The following is an 18,867-nucleotide window of genomic DNA, read 5'->3' on the forward strand; positions in this document are numbered from 1 at the left end:
TGAGGAATTGGGGGAGAGGGTGTGAACTCAGGGAGAGGATGGTATGGAAGGAAGAGATGAGAGGTCTGGAGGCTGGGAAAGAACAGGACAGCAGAGTGATGGAAGGTGGACACGGCTCAAGAGAAGCTGCAGGCAGGTAAGGGGTTAAAGCAATGTGATTTTAAAAAATTAATTAAATTAAATTTAAAATGGCCCTAGAAATTTTTCTCGCAGCACACTCTCCCTCCAGCCTGGGAGAGATGGTATTGCTGGACTGGAGGAGAGCTGGGAACATGAGTGTCTGTGACAGGTTGTGTGTGCTTATTATGCGCCATGTCTAGCCCCTCGCCTGTGGCTGTGGTAGCCGGTTATCTCTGTTTGAAATCTGATTGTTGTCTCAAGTTTCCCAAGCGGGAGGAGTGGGAGAAGGGCAGTCTCATGTCAAAGGCGTGGGCACTGACTGTTCACAAGTTGGATGTGTAACTTAGAACATAGCTTGACTGGTGGGACAGCACCTAGAGGCAGGGGGCATTAAACTCACTAACATATTCTTCAGACCATAAGACTCACCCCCCGGCCCCCCCCCCAAAGTGTGGGGGGATTAGGGTGCACCTTATGGTCCAATTGCTGTTTTTACTGTTTTTCTTGTTATACTGCTTTAAAAACTGGGTGCGTCTTATGGTCAGGTGCATCTTATAGTCCGAAAAATACGGTAGCTGAGTGGTTAGGGTCTAGTAGTTAAATGCCTGCAGACTTCTCTGCCCCTTTCCAGCTGTGTGGACTTGGGCCTCAGTTTCTCTATTCGTAAGATGAAACCATAGAGGGTAGGCTTGTGCAAGGACTGTCTGGGGTCCTTCAACAGCCTCGCTCCCAGAGTTTCCTGAGGCATCAGACCTCCCCCTTTGCAAAAGACAGAGGAGGTTGCTACCTCTTGTCCAGGCTCCTTTAAAGCAGAATCAAACAGTCGGTCTTCTCACCCCAGGCTGACCATCTCCCTGCCTTCATGGATTCACCTCTGGCTGTCAAGATCCACCCCACCATGTCTCTCCACCCCTCCAGCACCAGACTGACTTCTCGAGATCATAATGCTGACATCCCGGCCCGAGTGCGCCCCACCTCACAGCCCAGATTCACTCTTCAAGTCTCGGCTTAAATGTCACTTCTTCAGGGAGCCTGCCATTGTTCCCCCCAAAGTAATTGGTCCTCCTGTAACTCCCACTCTCAGCACCGTGTGGTTCCCGATCAGACGTGCATCACAGTTGAGCCCCCGCCAATCCTTCGGTCACATCGGCCTCTCCACCTCTGAACTGTGAGTTTCACGGGGCTAGAGGCTGTGCCTGCTTTATTGGCATCTGAATCCCCACTGCCTGGGACACAGGGCTGCTAAATAAATATTGTATGAAAATATTAAATATTAAATAAGCGCTACGGGCGAGTGCTTTGGACAGTGGAAAGTTGCTTTGCAAATGAGTTTTCATTTGACTTTTATTGCTATCTGTGGGCTTACCGAACAATAAAAGAGCGGTCTAGAGCAACTGAGACCTCCAGAGGAGCTGAGCAGAGCAACTTGTGAGGAGGGCTTACTCAAAACGGTTCGTGAACCACACAGACCATGTAGTTCCTTGTGCCATGGCTGCACCTGAGGAAGGAAGGTAGAGAAGTCAGTTGTCTTCAGTCTGGGTAACAAGCTGAACCTACAGCCCGAGTTTGCCAGTGTGTGATCTGCTAGCCGGAGAAGAAAAGAGGCAGAGGGAACTGGCCAGGGTGGCTCTGCAATCAAGGTGTGATTTACTTGAGTACTCTTAGCTGTGCTGTTTGACAGGCAGAGGGAACTGGCCAGGGTGGCTCTGCACTCTAGGTGTGGTTTGCTTGAGTACTCTTAGCTGTGCTGTTTGACAGGTAGAGGGAACTGGCCAGGGTGGCTCTGCACTCTAGGTGTGGTTTGCTTGAGTACTCTTAGCTGTGCTGTTTGACAGGCAGAGGGAACTGGCCAGGGTGGCTCTGCAATCAAGGTGTGATTTACTGAGTACTCTTAGCTGTGCTGTTTGACATCCTGCTTGCAGGTGATGCCCAAGAGAGCATACAGTTACCTGGACTCTTGCTGACCATCTCCTCTGATCACAACACTCGTGTTCTGTGCTCTGGGCCCATGGTCCTGCACAACCTGCCGCTCACACACTCTCACCCTCACTCCACACTCCCCTTCTGTCCCACTCGACCCCACAGGTGGCCATTCTTCTGCCTCAGCGCCTAGGCACTGTCCTGTTGTGATCTCTAAGTCCATCCCATTGCTGCTCAACCGTCAGCTGCTCTCTCACACTGCCACCTTTGGCTTCCGGCTCTTGTCCTGTGTACTGACCATAGCTCCCCTGTCCAATGACACACTCTAAGTGATGCACCTACAACACCGCTGCTCTGACCCCTTCCTGCAGGGGTTTTCCGTCCTTGGGTCCTAGCCCCAATCCTACCGTGCATTTGCATGTAGTCATCACCATCACCGGTTAAAGTACCAAGAGCTATACACAGCTGGGGACATCAGGGTAGAGTGTAGCTGGCCACAACACTTGTCACGGAACCCTCATTCCAATGGAAGAAAACCCAGCTGAGAGATAGAAGCCTGTGGCTGTCACGTGTGTGTGTGTGTGTGTGTGTGTGTGTGTGTGTGTGTGTGTGTTGTGAACAAGAAGGAGGACTTAGCTCTCAAGGTGTCATTTCCCCTGAGAAGGTGACAGTAGCTCCAAGCAGAGTCATACATATGTGAATGGTCTTTCATGGTTTAGGAATGTGGGGACCAGGGACGATCACTCCAACCCATGGGGCCATACCAGGCTGTTCACAGAGAAGTTGAAGTTTAGGGGAACACAGATGAAGGTCCAATGGGGGTGCTGTGAGGGGAGCTCGGGCTTGAACCTCTACAGTGGAGAGGTACACAGGGCAGTCGCAAAGTGAGAAGAACCGACGCTGTTTAGAAATAAGGCAGAAAGAAAGAGGGGTGCAAAGGGCAGCGGGAGACAGCAGAGAGCCATGGGGCTTGCTCTAAACCTGTTCCTTGAAGGATCCCACTGATTCTGGTGCTTCCAGTACAAGGAAGCAGAACAGAATGTTCTCCACTCTGTTGCTGCCATGGCGACAAGATGCAGACCCAACACAGAGATAGGCTTGCCCTGTGGCTCCCGGGATCAAAGCCCTGTGAGGGACCACAGAGCCCAGGCCTTGTGCAGAGGTCAAGAGAGGTAGAATTCTAAACTGAAAGAGGCTCCAGGCCAGTGGCTCTCAACCTGTAGGACACAACCCCTTTGGCAAACTTCTGTCTTCAAAAATATCTGCATTACGATCATAACGGTAGCAAAATGACAGTTACGAAGTACCAATGAAAATAATTTTATGGTTGAGGGACACCACAACATGAGGAACTGTGTTAAAGGGTCACAGCATTAGGAAGGTTGAAAACCACTGCCCAAGGTGCAGAGACCAAGGCAGTCCTGCCTTTGCTCCCAGGCACTTTTACTACCCACTCAAAGAAAACGGGGGGGGGGGGGGGGGAGACATTTGGCCCCTAGAGCCAGGGGGATGTGAGCCTCTGTGTCTGCGCACATCTGTAATCCAAGTTTTCAATTTCCCCTTCAGAACTAGAAACAATTTGCATCACTGGCAAAAAAGAAAAATATTTTCTTAACGGTAAAATAAACCCTGGTTCTAAAAGCAGCCTTCTTTCAACCCGGAAGTCTCGCTTGGGTCTCTGTCGCCTCCTCATTCCCCAGTGGGCAGCACTGTACTCAGCTTGCTCAAGGTGGAACATGGCCAGCTCTGGAGAGGTGACTTCTCACACTTCCTTGGCTGTGCACCACCACCCCACCCTGCATGTTCTGGGGGCAGCTCTGGCCACGATGCCGAAGCCCACTGCTGTGCCTTCTCCTTTAGGCCTCAAGTCGCCTGCTCCCATGGATGGCACTGATGAGGGCAGCTTGGAAGTAGAGTCTGTACACAGGGTGGGGTGACTATGACCTTTCCCAGGCCACCCTCTGCCCTGCCTTATGCACCTATCCATCTTCATGTGTGGAGCCTTCATGTGACAGCCTGGCTCGGGTTGGTTGTCAAGGCTCAATTAACTCCCAAAGTTATTTACCTGGAAAAGGTAGATAGGAAGAGATTAAAAGAATGTTCTACTGTGTCACCTTCCTGCCCACTGCTGGCCAGACTTTCCTCTGCACTAGCTGGGGCAGCAGTCTGATCCTGGGTACCAGTCCCATCCTGTGGTCCCAGCTAACCCCCTCTATCATGTGGGGGCAGCCCAGACCCTGATCCAGGAGAACTGTTCAAACTAAGGACACATGGATCCTGCTGCTGTTGCTGCTAGCTATGTCAAGGTTCCAGCATCTTCCACAATGAGCACTTTATCAATGTGCAGCAGAAACTCCTGGGAGGCGAGGATGGTGGCATGCACCAGTGCTAGCAGCAGTTGAGTGACCCAGGAAGGGGGTCCTGAGTGTGGAAGTGAGTCCTCCATAGTCTCTCCTCTCAATCCCAGACCGTCCTCCCTGATCTCTGTTCTCTCGCCCCGTGCTGTTCCTCTTTAACACTAGGCCCACACACTGGTTTGTGTCCCCAGCACTCTGAGGGAGTGGATTCCTGTGGATGTATGTAGCATAAGACTCTATACTCGGAGCTAGAGAAATGGCATGGAGGTTAAGAGCACTGACTGTTCTTCCAGAGGGTTCAGGTTCAATTCCCAGCACCCATATGGCAGCTCACAACTGTCTATAACTTCAAGATCTGACAGTCTCACACAGACATACATGCAAGAAAAACACCAATGCACATAAAAGAAGTAAATTTAAAAAAAAAAAAAAGACTATCGTCTATACTCCTGAGTAATTCACTGTCTTGGTTATACCTGAGGGGAGGAGAAAAGTCTTTTCCTACCAGGCTGCTCACCTCAGACTAAATGATGTTGAGCTGGGTTTAACCATCAAACCCTGGCCCAGCCCTAGGTGCCAGATGCAAGTTATGGCCATCTGAAGGTAAGGGGTCCCTGGATGGGGCTGCTGTCCAGACAGGTAGCTGTGCAGAGTCCCTGCCACTCTGGTGACCTGGTGTGCTATGGCTGTTTCCTCAGAATTGGAGCATTCTCTCCTGGAGGTTGGAGCGAGGCTCCTAAGACTTGGAAGCCCTCAAAGTTTCGGGGCACCTTTTCCAGGATTACATAAATAGCAAACAACTGCTCAGCCATGGAGAACAGAGTGCAAGCCGGGTAGGGCTCTCTAGGGATGCAGCTTTGGTGTGCCCTCACTCAGGCTAGGCTGGTCTTTTTTGGTGATGCACCTGTCTTTGTGTCACCAACTGTCCTCTGGTTCACCATCCAGACTTGGGTGGACTTGTATCTTTGGTCTTCCATCTGTGAGTAGATAGATGTTCAAGTGTTCATGTCTCCTCAGAGAAAACACACACAACACCTGGGGAGAGTCTGTTCTTTTCTCTGAGCCTCAGTTTCCCCACCCAGCTGTGAGAGAGGCCTCCGTTTCTACTGTTAATTAGTAGGGATCCCCTGCACTTATGTGCACCTTTCTCCAAGTGAAACCAAAGTGAGCTGGAAAAAAACAAACAAAAAACTGCCTGCTGGTGGGAAAGTCACATGAACACTTTTCTTCAGCTCTTTCTCCTAGGAAGCAAGTGTGGTCACCAGGCCATCTGCTCTGTTTCTGGCTCTTGAATCCTTTCCTTCATCTGTGTTCTCTTGTTTTCTCCCTCTGGGGGCTCCTATCTGATGGATCCTGACCATGAAGACCAAGAGGCTTGGGTGTGTGCAACGCCTTTCAAGGATCACACCTCCCCCAAGAGACCCATGACGAGCACAGGTGCACGTCTTCTGACCAGCTTTGTCTGGCACATGGTTTTGACTCTCTCATTTAAAAAATCTTTCCTATGGAGGAGATGCTCACAGAGCATGGCAGGAGAGTGGGTGTTGGGTGTGTGGTGGCATGGTGCAGTGCGTGGGAACACAGCCAGTGTGGGCAGGCTCACCGGTAGACTACTTCCTATATGCCCCACCCCAGGCATATAGGGTGCAGGGAACATAACTTGAACGTCCCTTCAGCTTCCCTCCACCCCCTTCCCGAAAGAGGCTAAACGAAGGGAAGGCTCGGTAGATTAAGGGCTGCTATTTACCTTTGGCCTTATGAAAGCCTTATTGGAGGGGTGGTTGTTATGATGTGACCAAGTCATGAGAAAGGGTAGCGCTGACCATGGAGCCTGGGGTGGGTAACCGTGGGAGGTCTGATCTTTGCTGCTCCTGACTGGTCTGTTTTTCATGGGGAAGTATGTTCACTGATGGCCTTTATGAGATGAGATGAGACCTTTGCTGTGGAGGGATCACGGGTAGCACAGTACTAGAACCCAGGCCTCCTGGCTCCCAGCCCCCACATTTACTCACCTGTGACATCCCTGAATGGCCTAGGAACTGCTGCTTCCTTGTTCAAGCTGTCACAATGCCACCGCTTTGGTCGCTTGTGGATGGGCAGATGCAATTGCTGGGGAAAGGAACCCTTCCCTCTGTTCTAGGAATAGTTCCCTTGGCCTCTGAGTCCACCCCTGTAAATGATTAGGCTCAGGGCAAGAGCAGAGGCAGCCTTGTGCATGCATTAGCTGGGTAGTAAGTGTGACTCACTGGGCAGTGAGTGTGACTGGTGGGGAGTCAGAAGTCTATGACACTTAAAGGGACCCAGTCCAGCACGTGAATCCGGTAAGGCCTGGGACATTCTCGTGTGTGCTTGCATCCCCCGTGGGAAGGAAGGATGCTCGAATTAACCATGAGGCATGATGCTTCCCTGAATGTGCATTTATCCTGCTCGAATATTTTCATTACTGAGATAGTTCATTAGAGACTGAGCACCAGGAACAGGAGGAGTGACAGAGGAGCTGCTGCCCTCCCATAGTCGGCACCGAGCACCAGAGATGAAAGCTGAAACAGACAGAGGATGATGGGGACACAGCGAGGGACTGGCTAGAGACACCCACCTGGGAAGGCCTCGTGGAGGAGAGGCTGTTAAAGCGCAGAGTTAAGGAGTGCACGAGGAGAGCCAGGTGAAGCAGAAGGGAAAGCTTCCTAGCAACAGGGATGGCATGGATGTGGACGGGGATAAGGCAGAGAGAAAAGGATGTGATCAGTGGGCTGACGTGCATCTTAGGGGGCAGAGGGGATGGCTCTGTGGGTAAGAGCACCTGTTGTTCTTGCAGAGGACCCAGGCTCAGTTCCCAGTACCCACGTGGTAATTCATGGCCATTTGTAATTTCAGTTCCAGGGCCTCCCGTGCTGCCTTTTGACTTCTGAGAGCACTGGGCACATATGTGGCGCACATACATAAACATAGGCAAAACGCCCATATACATAAACTAAAATCTAAAAGATTTTTTGGGGGTTTTGTTTTTGTATTGTTTTTGTTTTTGTTTTTAAGAAAAGCAGCTTGTATGGCTGGGAAGTGGAGTCCCAAGGCTAGAGACAAGCTTAGAAAGGGTGTCAGTTCCCAAGTGACTCAGCCAAGGAGGACAGATCCTCCTCCAAGGATCTAGGAAACAAGAAAAGGGAGCCAGCACTCAAAGGTGACAAAGGTGGAGGCGGACGGTCTGGCAGAAGGCCCACACTGACAGAACATGCTGGCTTTTACTGAGACCCAGGCTCTGCTATTTTGTATTACGACCTTAGAAAGTCAATTTTTTCCCTCTTCAATTTGACAAGAAGTGGTAGGTGACACCTCCATAGAGCCCACTCTTTGCCAGGCAGGTGCTGTGCTGTGACGTCTCCTTAGTGGGACAGTGGTGCCACCACCTCTGTTCATGTGAAAACATCAAGCCAAGCGTTGTGGAAGGTATGTGGTCATCCTAGTACCTGACAGGCCATTAGTAAGTGCTAGGTGAGCTAAACTGGGGTGTCTGGGAACAAAACAGATGTGGTCCCAGGAATAAAGAAGGGGTGTATCACAGTGATGGGAGCACACAGTCAGGGGAACACAGTCAGGGGAGCACACAGTCAGGGGAACACATAGTCAGGGGAACACAGTCAGGGGAACACACAGGGGAGCACACAGTCAGGGGAACACATAGTCAGGGGAACACAGTCAGAGGAACACATAGTCAAGGGAGCACACAGTCAGGCGAGCACACAGTCAGCAGAACACACTGCCAGGGGAGCACACAGTCACGGGAACACAGTCAGAGCACACAGCCAGGGGAGCATATAGTCAGGGTAGCACACAGTCAGGGGAGCACACAGTCAGGGGAGCACACAGTCAGGGTCATAGTTGTACATAGCTCTGTCTGAGCTCCAGCTCCAGCAAAGGGCAGAAGTGTTGCCAGAGGGGTGCTGTTTGAGAAAGATTCTGGTTTTCCTGGCCCATCAGAAAAGTAAGGATTGACGGTTAATGTCTGCCACCGGCACGCACCAGAGTGAAAGGAGCACACGGATAGATGTGTTTGCCTTTTCTGATCAAAACCAAGGTGAAGCTCATGACAGTGGTTACACAGCCCTTGTGCATCCTTGTCCTAGGCTCTGGGTGAGCAGGACAGGATCTGATTGAAGGTCCCGGAGTTTGGTAGGAAAGGCCAAGTGCAAAGTCTGGGCCTTCCCACGATTGTGTGCTGCGTATAGGCTCAGAGAGAGGAAGCTCCCAACTCAGGAAAGGCAGTAGGGTCCTCAGGCAGTTAAAGAGTCAGGTTCTACCTTCCGAAACTGAACACCTGGATGCTTGGGTTTCCCTCCAGAATCCAGCCCAACCAAGCCGGCCATAAACAGACCTCACCTGCTAGCTGCCAAAGTGATCGGTGTGCTGTTGTTAGACTTGGAAAGAAGCCGCCATCTTCAGCTGGGCATGGCAGCATGTAACTGTAATCCCAGCAGTCTAGAGGCCAAAGCCTGAAGGTTATGAGTTCAAGGACAGCTTGGGCCATATAACAAGACCCCATGCCATCCCTCCTCCCCTGTCCACAAAGAAAGAAACCCCCAGTTTCTACTCCTCTTGACTTCCTTCCTTTGTAGAGAGGAGACAGGAAGTTTTGCCTTTAAACTACAGAAGTTAAATGTGGGAGTCATCCAAAGTCAGAGTTAAATCATTGCTATGTAACCCGCCTCCCTGACATATCCTGAAAGCCATATTTCTAGTCTCAGGGTGGGCAGCTGGCTCTGTTTCCATGGAGACCAGCACCCACACTTCGTATAAGGGAACTCAGATTGTCCCTTTCTCTAGCTTCCCCCAGGTTGGGACTGGACCTTCCATGAAACAACCAGCACTTCTGTCCCCACTCTTTCATTGTGTTGACAGTCCTGGGAGGTCTTTGTTCTCCTGGATGGTTATGCGATGTTCTAAAAAAAAGAAGTAAAGCAGGGCTTGGTATCTCACGCTGTTAGTCTTAGCACTCGAGACTAAGGTAGGTAGGTCTCTGTGAGTTCAAAGCCAGCCTGGTCTACATAGTGAGTTCCAGGACAGCCAGAGCTACATAGTGAGACCCTGTCTTCAAAAAACCCAACATCATCATCATCATCATCATCATCAACAACAACAACAACAACAACAAAAATAAGTCTGTAGGCTCCGGTTTGCTCTTTTATGGAAGTGACCCTACCACAGGTCTGATGTCCCTAATGCAAAATAGTCTATTAAAACTCTCTGTGACTTTATTCTTAACTCCTACTTGGAGAGAGAAGGACACCAGGGCTCTTCATCTCCTTTCTTAGTATCCCCATGAGCATGTTCTTAAGGAAACTTGATAAGGGAACAGCAGTCAATGACAGATAGCTTGGCTGTGTCCCAGGGACACTAAGTGTCTGCCATTAGAGTGAATTCATAAGGTTGGCCATCTCTCTTGACAAAGCTGGAGTTGGGTACCCATAGATGTGGCTCAGCCACTCACAACTGTTAGAAAGCTCCACTGCTCCTCTGCCACATCTCACACGCTGGGTTTGGTCCTCCTGCTTTTCTGCACATCATCTCAGATGGCTGCCCACTACATCAACATCAATTCCTCTACACCTGTGTCCTCACACAGGAGGTAGGGTTTCTTGCTCCTTGGGGAGGAAGGTTTTCCCCAGATCCCCACTCCAGAAAGCCTTTTTAAAGAGCTTATTGTTCAGGAGTTGGTGCTGTGATCGCCCTGGGTCCATTTTTTTCTACAGATTACAGCTGTTTAGACTCAGGGTTGTCAGTGGCTTTGGGCTTAAGTATAGTTGCCCTCTAGGATTTTAGGAACCGTGTGAGGCCTGTGACTAGGGAGTACCATTCTCACGTGGTGTGTTGGGCCAGCAGAGATCAACCTCAGTGGCAGGGCTGGTAAGACAGCTCGGTGGATAAAGGGACTTGCTGGACAGATCTGACAACCTGAGTTCAATCTCCAGATTCCACATAAAGGTGGAAGGGGAGAAGTGAGTCCCCTTTCTGAGTCCCCTGTCTGGCCTGCACATGTGCACCATGGCGCAATTGTGCCAGCAGTCACATGACATCATGCACACGTATACACAGTAATAATGATTGCCCCACAAAACAAGCAGGGAGCTGCTGATCCTGAGTAGGACCCATGTAGATCACATGGCAGAGACTTTAACCCAGCTAGTCTCCACGTGACTGTAGCCTTGTCAAAAAGCATGACTGACACCCCATGGGAGACACTGAGTCAGGCACCCACTGGCCTCTTCAGTGCTAACCTGTCTCTGTTGAAACTTCCCAGTAGACCAGCAACTCAGTGGGGCTGACTTGATGTCATGGTCAGTGTTTAGAGACACTGCAGAGTATTGTCGGCATGGAGTAGAGAGTGAGCCCTACTGACAGTGACCTGAACTCAGATGCCCACCATTGTTCTGAGACTGAGAAGCCCTGGGAAGGGATAGCTTTCTCCATGGCTCAACAAGATGTACCTTCTACTCACATGCAGAAGGTGACAGTGGCCTGCGTAGGAGGAAGCTGGCCACTAAATAAATAAATAAATAAATAAATAAATAAATAAATAATATATATTGGCTCTTCATAGAAATGGCTTGCTGATCTTCACTCATGAATGTTTGAGTCAGTCAGGCCCAAGTGTGGCATACATGGTTTCACTTGAAATTGTGCAGCCTACAGACTGTTCAACTGAAACTTCAGCCCCATCTGAGAATTAACTACAGGTTTTGGGGAGTGTTCGGGAGAAGGAAGGAGGCCATAGTTGTGAAATATCTGTGTAGCACAGGAGACTGCTTCCTGCTGAAGTCAACAGCGTGAGGTTTGGGAGGCGCTGAGCAGGCAGAGAGGGGAGTCTAAATTTAGATTTTTCCAGAGCAAATTTGTAAACCAGAACCCCAGGAATCCCAGAAAGGGACAGGAGGCACATACCACCTCACCTCTGGCTTGCCTCCATCTGTTAAGAAGCTACACAGTGAGAGAATAACTCACCGGAGTTCTGAAAAGCTGTCCGAGAGAAACCGGTTGAAAGCTGGGGTTCCACTGTCGGAAAGGCCTAGGCTAGGGGTTTTTATTTCTGTGACAATCACGGTGTTTGCTGTGGGATTGTGAGAGCCTGCGCTGCCCTCAGGGGAGCTACGGGCTTTCGTCCTGCTGCCTGTCATCCGAGCACAGCTGAATAGGTTGACCTTTCTGTCTCACACTGTGAATGCCAAGTCCTTTGGCTTGAAATCTGGTTTGGATTCTGAACTGCCACTTCCTCATAGAGATGACCAGTTTTCATAGCTGAACCTACTCCACTGCCCAGGGACACATCTAAGTGTCATCTGCCCTTCTGGGGGTGACTAGCCCTGCTTGCTGGCATAGCGTGCTAGAAGTGAACTGAGACCAGTTAGAGGGGGTGCTTCATAGCCAGCTGCCTGTGGGAGAAGGCAGCAGGTTTTCAGTAGGTATTACAGAGGAGCTAGAGAGAGAGAAACTTAGAAAACGAAGCATTTTGGGGGAAGAGATGAGTGACAGGAAACTCAGGTGGGAACAGGATGCTTGGATGAAAGCCACCTGCATAGGGTGTTGAAATTCTGAGAGGTAGGGTTGGAGTGGCAGGTGGTGCTAAGAGGATTGAAGTTGAGGTGCAGGGATTTTTGTCTGCATGATTAGGGATCATGGTAAGAAGAGCCTACTGAGCATGTTGCACTCCCAAAACACCAGGGAGAAATGGCCCACCATCTGGGAAATGTGCTGAAAATAGGGACACGCCCATCAGACCAGAAGGGATCTGAAAGGTACAATCAAAGAATCCAGATCAGAGTTGACAGGGTCCATTTAGACACCCAGGAGGAAGATGGTGCTGTTGGAGTGGTGCCTTCCCAAGGTGACATGTTCCCTGCGTCCTCTAGCTAAGCACTGAGAAAGAGGCAGGCTGCCCAAGAAAGACTGTCCCTCCCACAGTGGGCAGGAAGAGGAAGGAATTTAAAAATAAATGAAGCCCTTCTTAATTATTCACAGATTATCTGCATTGCAGCCCCGATTGCCAACAACTCCTCCTTTGTGCCATTCCAATCCCTGTTCATGGCCCAGCAGGAGCTGGAAAGGGGAGGAGGCGTGGGCATCTCTCCTCACAGAGAGATGTATGCAATTAGCTCCCTCTGTAATACCACTGGGGTCCGAAGGAGGCTCACACACGGAACTACAGCGCTGGTGGAATCATCTGGCTTGGCTACTGGTGTCAAGATAGGACAAGGACTGTGTGTGAGTGTGTGTGTGTGTGTGTGTGTGTGTGTGTGTGTGTGTGTGTGTGTGTATGCATGAAGGTTGAGGTCCCCGAGTTAGATGTCCAGGACTCCACTGCACATAGACATGGCACTGTATGCATCTCAGCACCGTCCCTTAAGTGGCTCAGGCATCTGCATACCGAGTGATAAGTATTCCTTTAGCCAAGTGTCACTCTATGCTGACACCAGTAAGCTAGCGTTCGCAAAGCCTTCACCTGTGAAATGAGAACTTAGGCCAGAAGCAGCCTCACAGGGCATGCTCTTAGCATTTGGGGACACTGGGCTGGGGGCATGCGTCAGTCACTAATGGAGTTGCTCATTAGGATACTTAGAAACCTGGCCCTACCCCCATAAAGGCTAATAGTGACTCATAGTCACATGAGCCCAGGAGGACAGTACTGTCTGTAGTTAAGGACAATGGGACTTGGTCACTCAGACTATTCTCCAGTCTGACGTTATGTTAATTCTGTGATTGTTTTGCCTCTGGACCCAATAAAAGCTTCAGAGGGAGCTGCTGTAAATCTGACAGGCTGTCAGAAGAGCCAGCCCGTCTCATTCAGGAGTGAGGAACTGCTGGACAGCAGCTCTAACAGGCTGGCATCTGTAGAGCTAAGCACTTACTGTGCTCCGGAACCTTGGCAAGTTTCCTTGTTCAGAAGTCTGCAGAGGTGGCACACGCCTATAATCCCAGCACTTGGGGAGGCAGAGGCAGGCGGATCTCCATGAGTTTGAGACCAGCCTGGTCTACAAAGCAAGTCCAGGACAGCCAAGGCTACACAGAGAAACCCTGTCTGGGGGTGGTGGGGAGGGGCTGGTTGGAGAAAGAAATCCTCAAGAGGCCAAGACAGAGGGCAGTGACTCAACTCAGGAGATGGCTTATTCAGCAACCTGCTTGCCATACAAGTGTGTGAACCTAAGTTCAGCTCCCCAGAACCCACATTTATGTAACATTTATGTATTTATGGGCCTGTAACCCCAAAGCTGGGGGAACAGGGGCAGGGGGCTCCCAGGGGCTTGCTGCCTTGTCTGAGAGAATATGGTGGAGAAGCTATTGAAGAAGGCTCCTGGGAGTGCCCTGTGGCTTGCACAAGCACAGACGTGTGCCCGCATGCACAGCCCTCAGTTGGGATCTGATTATTCACTCTTTTCATCATCTATGCCATACACACACAGACACATACACACATACACACACACACAGACACGTACACACATACACACACACACAGACACGTACACACATACACACACACACACACACACACACACACACACACACACACACACTTAATTTCAGAGCACTCCGCTCACGGTTGTTTTGTGTCATTTATTATTTGGAGAGTCATACAGAGTTCGGATGGGAACGTGCACTTACGTGGGGCTCTGCACTGCGGTGAGAGTTAAGATAGATGAGGCAGGGATTAAGAATTAAGAAGCCTGGACAGATTTCCCTCCATGCTGAATACAAAGTTCTATCCCTGAGCAACCATGAACTTTGTACCCTTGGGAAACGTGCCACACTCTTGAAGTGGCCGTGTTGCCATAGTTCAGGGTTCTGAATTGAGCAGGCTAGGATATGTAGGGCTTTCCCCCTTACCACCTAATATTGTATACCTGCAATTTGAGCTATCCGCCATCAGAGGGGATCGGCCAAATACAGATGTGGCCAACTTCTTTGAGCAGTTAGATCTCCAGTGTCTCTGACATAAAAAGAATAGGGCTCGCCACACCAGCCCTGGTATAGCACTGGCCTTTGGGCAGGCAGCCCCTTTTCTGTGAGTGGCAGGAGAGTTTTCTTATATTTCCGCCATCTATATGGAAAGCAAAGAATACAGGTGCTATTAAATCAAAGTCAGAGGCAAGTTTTCTCTTAAAAGTATTCAAAGGCATTTGCAAAATCAGGAAGGGACTCTCAGGGGAAAACAAGACAATTGAGCCCTCATTTTCATCTATAACTAGCTCCTTTTGACTCACCCTTCCTAGCTAGTGCTGATGCCTATGTGTCTGGAAAGCATAACAGATTAATTTTGCAAAGGTCAAAAGGAATGACTCCCACCCCCCAGTCTGCACATGTTAGCCCTAGGGGAGCAGGCACTGACATAAAAGCACACCGTCTGATGGGCTTATCAAATCAAGCAGTCTTTCTCCTCTGCCAGGGCACTGCTGCACACAGCATGAGGGTGGCTGAGCAGTGCAAAGCTGGAATCCCCTGAGCAAGCAGCGTTTCAGCTGGCTGGACAGATCAAATAACACTTGGGCTAGTTAACAAAAGACGCAAGTGGGAAGGTGTTGGAAGCCAGAGCGTGGAAATTTACCCAACGTTGTTTCTTTGACAGGAAAGGGGACTGTCTGAAAGATGCTACATTCCTGTGGCCGTACCATATCCAGCGGAGCAGTCTCAGTCGAGGTGGCGTGGATAAGTGGGTGAAAGAGGATGCGCCCCCATTGGAAGCCTCTGGAGGGTCCTCATCTGGCAGCTGAGTTCTTTTTGGACTTGGGACAGCAGGTGCAACTGCAGAGCTCATGAGGGAGCGTGGCTTTTTCCAGCTCTTTCCTCGCCAGTCTGGTTGGGGTTTTGGAACCTAAATAAAAACTTGTATGGAAGATAAACTGACAGAAATGAGAAGAAGCCCCTAGAAGCTTCTAGAATCCATTAACTGCATCCCTCTTAGTGCTCAGAGCACAGAGGGAGGCTGTGATCCGATTAAGCTTTGGACCCACTTAAGTAAAGCAACACAGCTCAGCAAGCAGCTCCTGCATTTGAGCCAGACAGAACGATTCAGAAGTGGAAGTGTTACTGCATATTTTACTCTGAAATCTGAGGAGATAGAAGATAATGATACTGGCTTTTCCTTCTAATAATGCCAGATCTGGAAGAGGCATGAACCATTTTAAGCATCTAGGAGGGTTCCTGAAGCACAGGAACTGGCAGCAAACCCACCCAGTGCAGGTAAGAACCGTTGCAGCATCCAACTGAACGGGTCTGTGAGCAAGGACTTGCAGCCCTTCCTGTCCCCTTGACAGCTGGGAGCAGTGACTTCACCAGGACCAAAAGCATCCCTTAGCGGTGAGCTTTGACAGAATGAGGTGTGCCGAGGAAGCCACCAGCTGGAACTTGGCCTTTCCCGACTGCCCCTGCATTCCACAGCCGGCCCCAGACCATTGAGTCAACAATGGCTGAGAAAGGCGACTGCATTGCCAGTGTCTACGGTTATGACCTTGGTGGGCGCTTCATTGACTTCCAACCCCTAGGCTTTGGGGTCAACGGGCTGGTGCTGTCGGCTGTGGACAGCAGGGCTTGCCGTAAGGTAGCCGTGAAGAAGATCGCTCTGAGTGATGCCCGGAGCATGAAGCATGCACTTCGAGAGATCAAAATTATCCGGCGCCTGGACCATGACAACATTGTCAAGGTGTATGAGGTACTAGGACCCAAGGGTAATGATCTGCAGGGCGAGCTCTTCAAGTTCAGCGTGGCCTACATCGTCCAAGAGTACATGGAGACTGACCTGGCTCGCCTGCTGGAGCAGGGCACACTGACCGAGGAGCACGCCAAGCTGTTCATGTACCAGCTGCTCCGTGGGCTCAAGTACATCCACTCCGCCAACGTGTTGCATAGGGACCTGAAGCCAGCCAACATTTTCATCAGCACAGAGGACCTTGTGCTCAAGATTGGGGATTTTGGCTTGGCAAGAGTCGTGGACCAGCATTACTCACACAAGGTATGTTTACCTGGAAAGGCTGCTGCGTGTGACCCTAGCAGTAGGATCCTCAAGGATGCACACAGTGTTCCCAGGGTGTAATCAGGAGACTGGTCACTGTGTTGAGGGGGGGGGCAGGAAGGTACAAGAAAGATCCATGGCCTAAAAAGTTGTTGGGGGTTGGGATGGGGGTTCTGGTTCTTAGCCATGGCTCTGCCACATGGCTGTGGGCTATACAAGTGAAAGGTCAGTCTAGGCATTGTCTAAACTTGCTTTGAGCTCTGTGTAGTGGGTGGACATTGTGATTGCATCCCCTGATCCTAGACATCTGATCACCATCTTGTCCCATTATTCTGTCCTCAGGAGACCCCGGGAGGGTTCCCACGCTAAGAGCACTGTGCCCTGGTTTGCCTCACCTACCCCTCTTCTCACGAGGGCTGGCCCATTCTGGATTCCTTTCAATCAGTCAGGGAAGAGTGAGCAGTGGGGACAAGAGGCTGCTCTAGTAAACTAATGCTCACTATAGGTCAGCTAGTGACTCTGCCCTCTCGGGTCCTATGATGCCCTTCTCCTCGGCATGCTAGGGAAAGCCGTGCTTGAGGATGGTTCTGGTAAGATTCCCCATGGCATCACGGAGTCACTCCAACTGCACAGATAGAAATGCATGTCGCCACGATTTCGTTTTTCAAGACCCAGGCCTCCTCACTCCTGGCATGCTGTGTCTTCAGGAAGGTCTCTGGCCTTCTGTCCCTTCTCCTGCCAGACATGCTGCCACTGGAGGGTGCCTGAGAGCCTCCGTGTGAGCAGGTTAGCAGGTACCTGCAACAGAGTCGGTATCCCAGCAAAATCTTCATAGCTTGATTCTGTTGTTGTTGTTGTTGTTGTTGTTGTTGTTGTTGTTGTTGTTAGAATAGAATATGATGTAGTAAGCAGGTACGCCATGAAATGTTAACAGCCAAGGGTAAGCGTGGGCCATGGAATATGAGGGTGGCCCTGACCTTGAACATGGTTCGGCTCTCCCTCTAGGACCCTCCCTGTTCCTCTCCTATGTGTAGCGGGGAGGCATCACATGCAGGGGAGCCACAACTCCCTGTCCACCCTCACTAGGTGGGACTTTTCCCCCTCCCTGCCCCAATCTCTAACCCTACACCGGCCTCACTGCCTCTGGCTTTTGGTGCCACAAATTACTTTGCCTCCTTAACCATGTGCTTGCCCTCCGTACCCACTCCTGAAGCCAAGCCATCTGTCAGCATTGACAGCCGAGTCTGTAGGCAAGAAGCCCATGGTAAAGAAAATAAAGTAAAACAAAACAAGCTATCCCCTTCTCTGTCTTCCTGGTACTATAGGTTATTTGTTCTCCTTCCTTTTCCCAAAGAGCTATGATGTCAAGTCATTGAACCAATGCTTTTAGCCCCAATTGGATCTTTTTTTTTTTTCCAAAAAGATCCAGAAAGTCTACAACATTTCTATTGCATATATGTCTGTGTAAGGATGCTGGGTCCACTGCAACTCGAGTTACAGACAGATCTGAGCTGCTGTGTGGGTGCTGGGAATTGAACCCAGGTCCTCTGGAAGAGCTTAAATTTTCACTACAGCTAGTGTAATGCTCCTAATCGCTGAGCCATTTCTCCAGCCCCCACTAACACTTTCTCTTTTAAAAATTTTTATTTTTATTTGACATGTATGAGTGTTTGCCTGCATGTATATGTGTGCACCATGTGTGTGCCTGGTGCCTGAGGACTCCGGGAGAAGCCATTGAAACCCCTGGAACTGGAGTTAGCAGTGGCTGTGAGCTACTGTGTGGGTGCTGGAAATCTAACCCAGGTCCTCTAAAAAAAGCAGCAGGTGCTCCTAACCAAAGAGTCGTTTCTCCAGCTCCCATAATCCTCTTAACTACCAGCAGTATTGGGAGCCACCATCAGATGAGGTACCCTGGTGAAGTGTCACAGAGAAAGAGCTTAGCGATGTGTGTAGCCTACACTACTGTCAGGAAGATGGCTTTGTGCTGAAGACTGGCCATTCTAGCGGTTTAGTTTTGTTTGAAGCAAGGTCCAACTCTGTAGCCCAGGGTGGCCTGAAACTCAGCCAGTCCTCGCGTTTTGCCCTCTGTAGTGTGGGGATTACAGGCATGCGCCATCGATCCCAACTGCTGAGCCAAGTCCTGCAACGTGGCACAATATGAACAACCCCACAGTGTGATGGGTTGAGAAGATGGAGTCCCTTTTGACGGCACTAACTTGGACAAGGATCACCCACACCTGGAGCCTCAGTTTCCCCTCCGTTGACAGAGCTGTGTCCCACCTGCCTCTCTAGCTGGTGATAAGAATAAAAATTAACCATGAATCTAGAATTCCTTGCCAAGTGGTAAAAATCTACATTGCCCAAGCGTAGGGTGTAGGCTGGGTCTGGAGGAGGCCCAGGCTCACATGACTGCTCGCTGTCTACTCCCTGTTCCTGCCACTTCACTGAGTGGGACTTTCAAAGACGGTGTTCTCACAA

General features: G+C 50.3%; 1 protein-coding gene across 5 annotated transcripts in view; it reads left to right on the top strand.

Annotated features, from left to right (window-relative positions):
• The window catches only part of MAPK4 (mitogen-activated protein kinase 4), a 138,620-nt gene that overhangs the window by 77,824 nt on the left and 41,929 nt on the right, over positions 1 to 18,867 (top strand). For all 5 annotated transcript variants that reach the window (XM_084781038.1, XM_084781036.1, XM_084781040.1 and 2 more), the window contains exon 2: positions 15,007 to 16,389. In XM_084781038.1, the coding sequence (XP_084637164.1) occupies positions 15,844 to 16,389 (546 nt within the window). In that variant the 5' untranslated portion in view covers positions 15,007 to 15,843. The remainder of the gene's footprint in view (positions 1 to 15,006; positions 16,390 to 18,867) is intronic.

Source organism: Acomys minous (assembly GCF_964271855.1).
Source record: "Acomys minous genome assembly, chromosome: 4".
In the NCBI taxonomy this organism is placed as follows: domain Eukaryota; kingdom Metazoa; phylum Chordata; class Mammalia; order Rodentia; family Muridae; genus Acomys; species Acomys minous.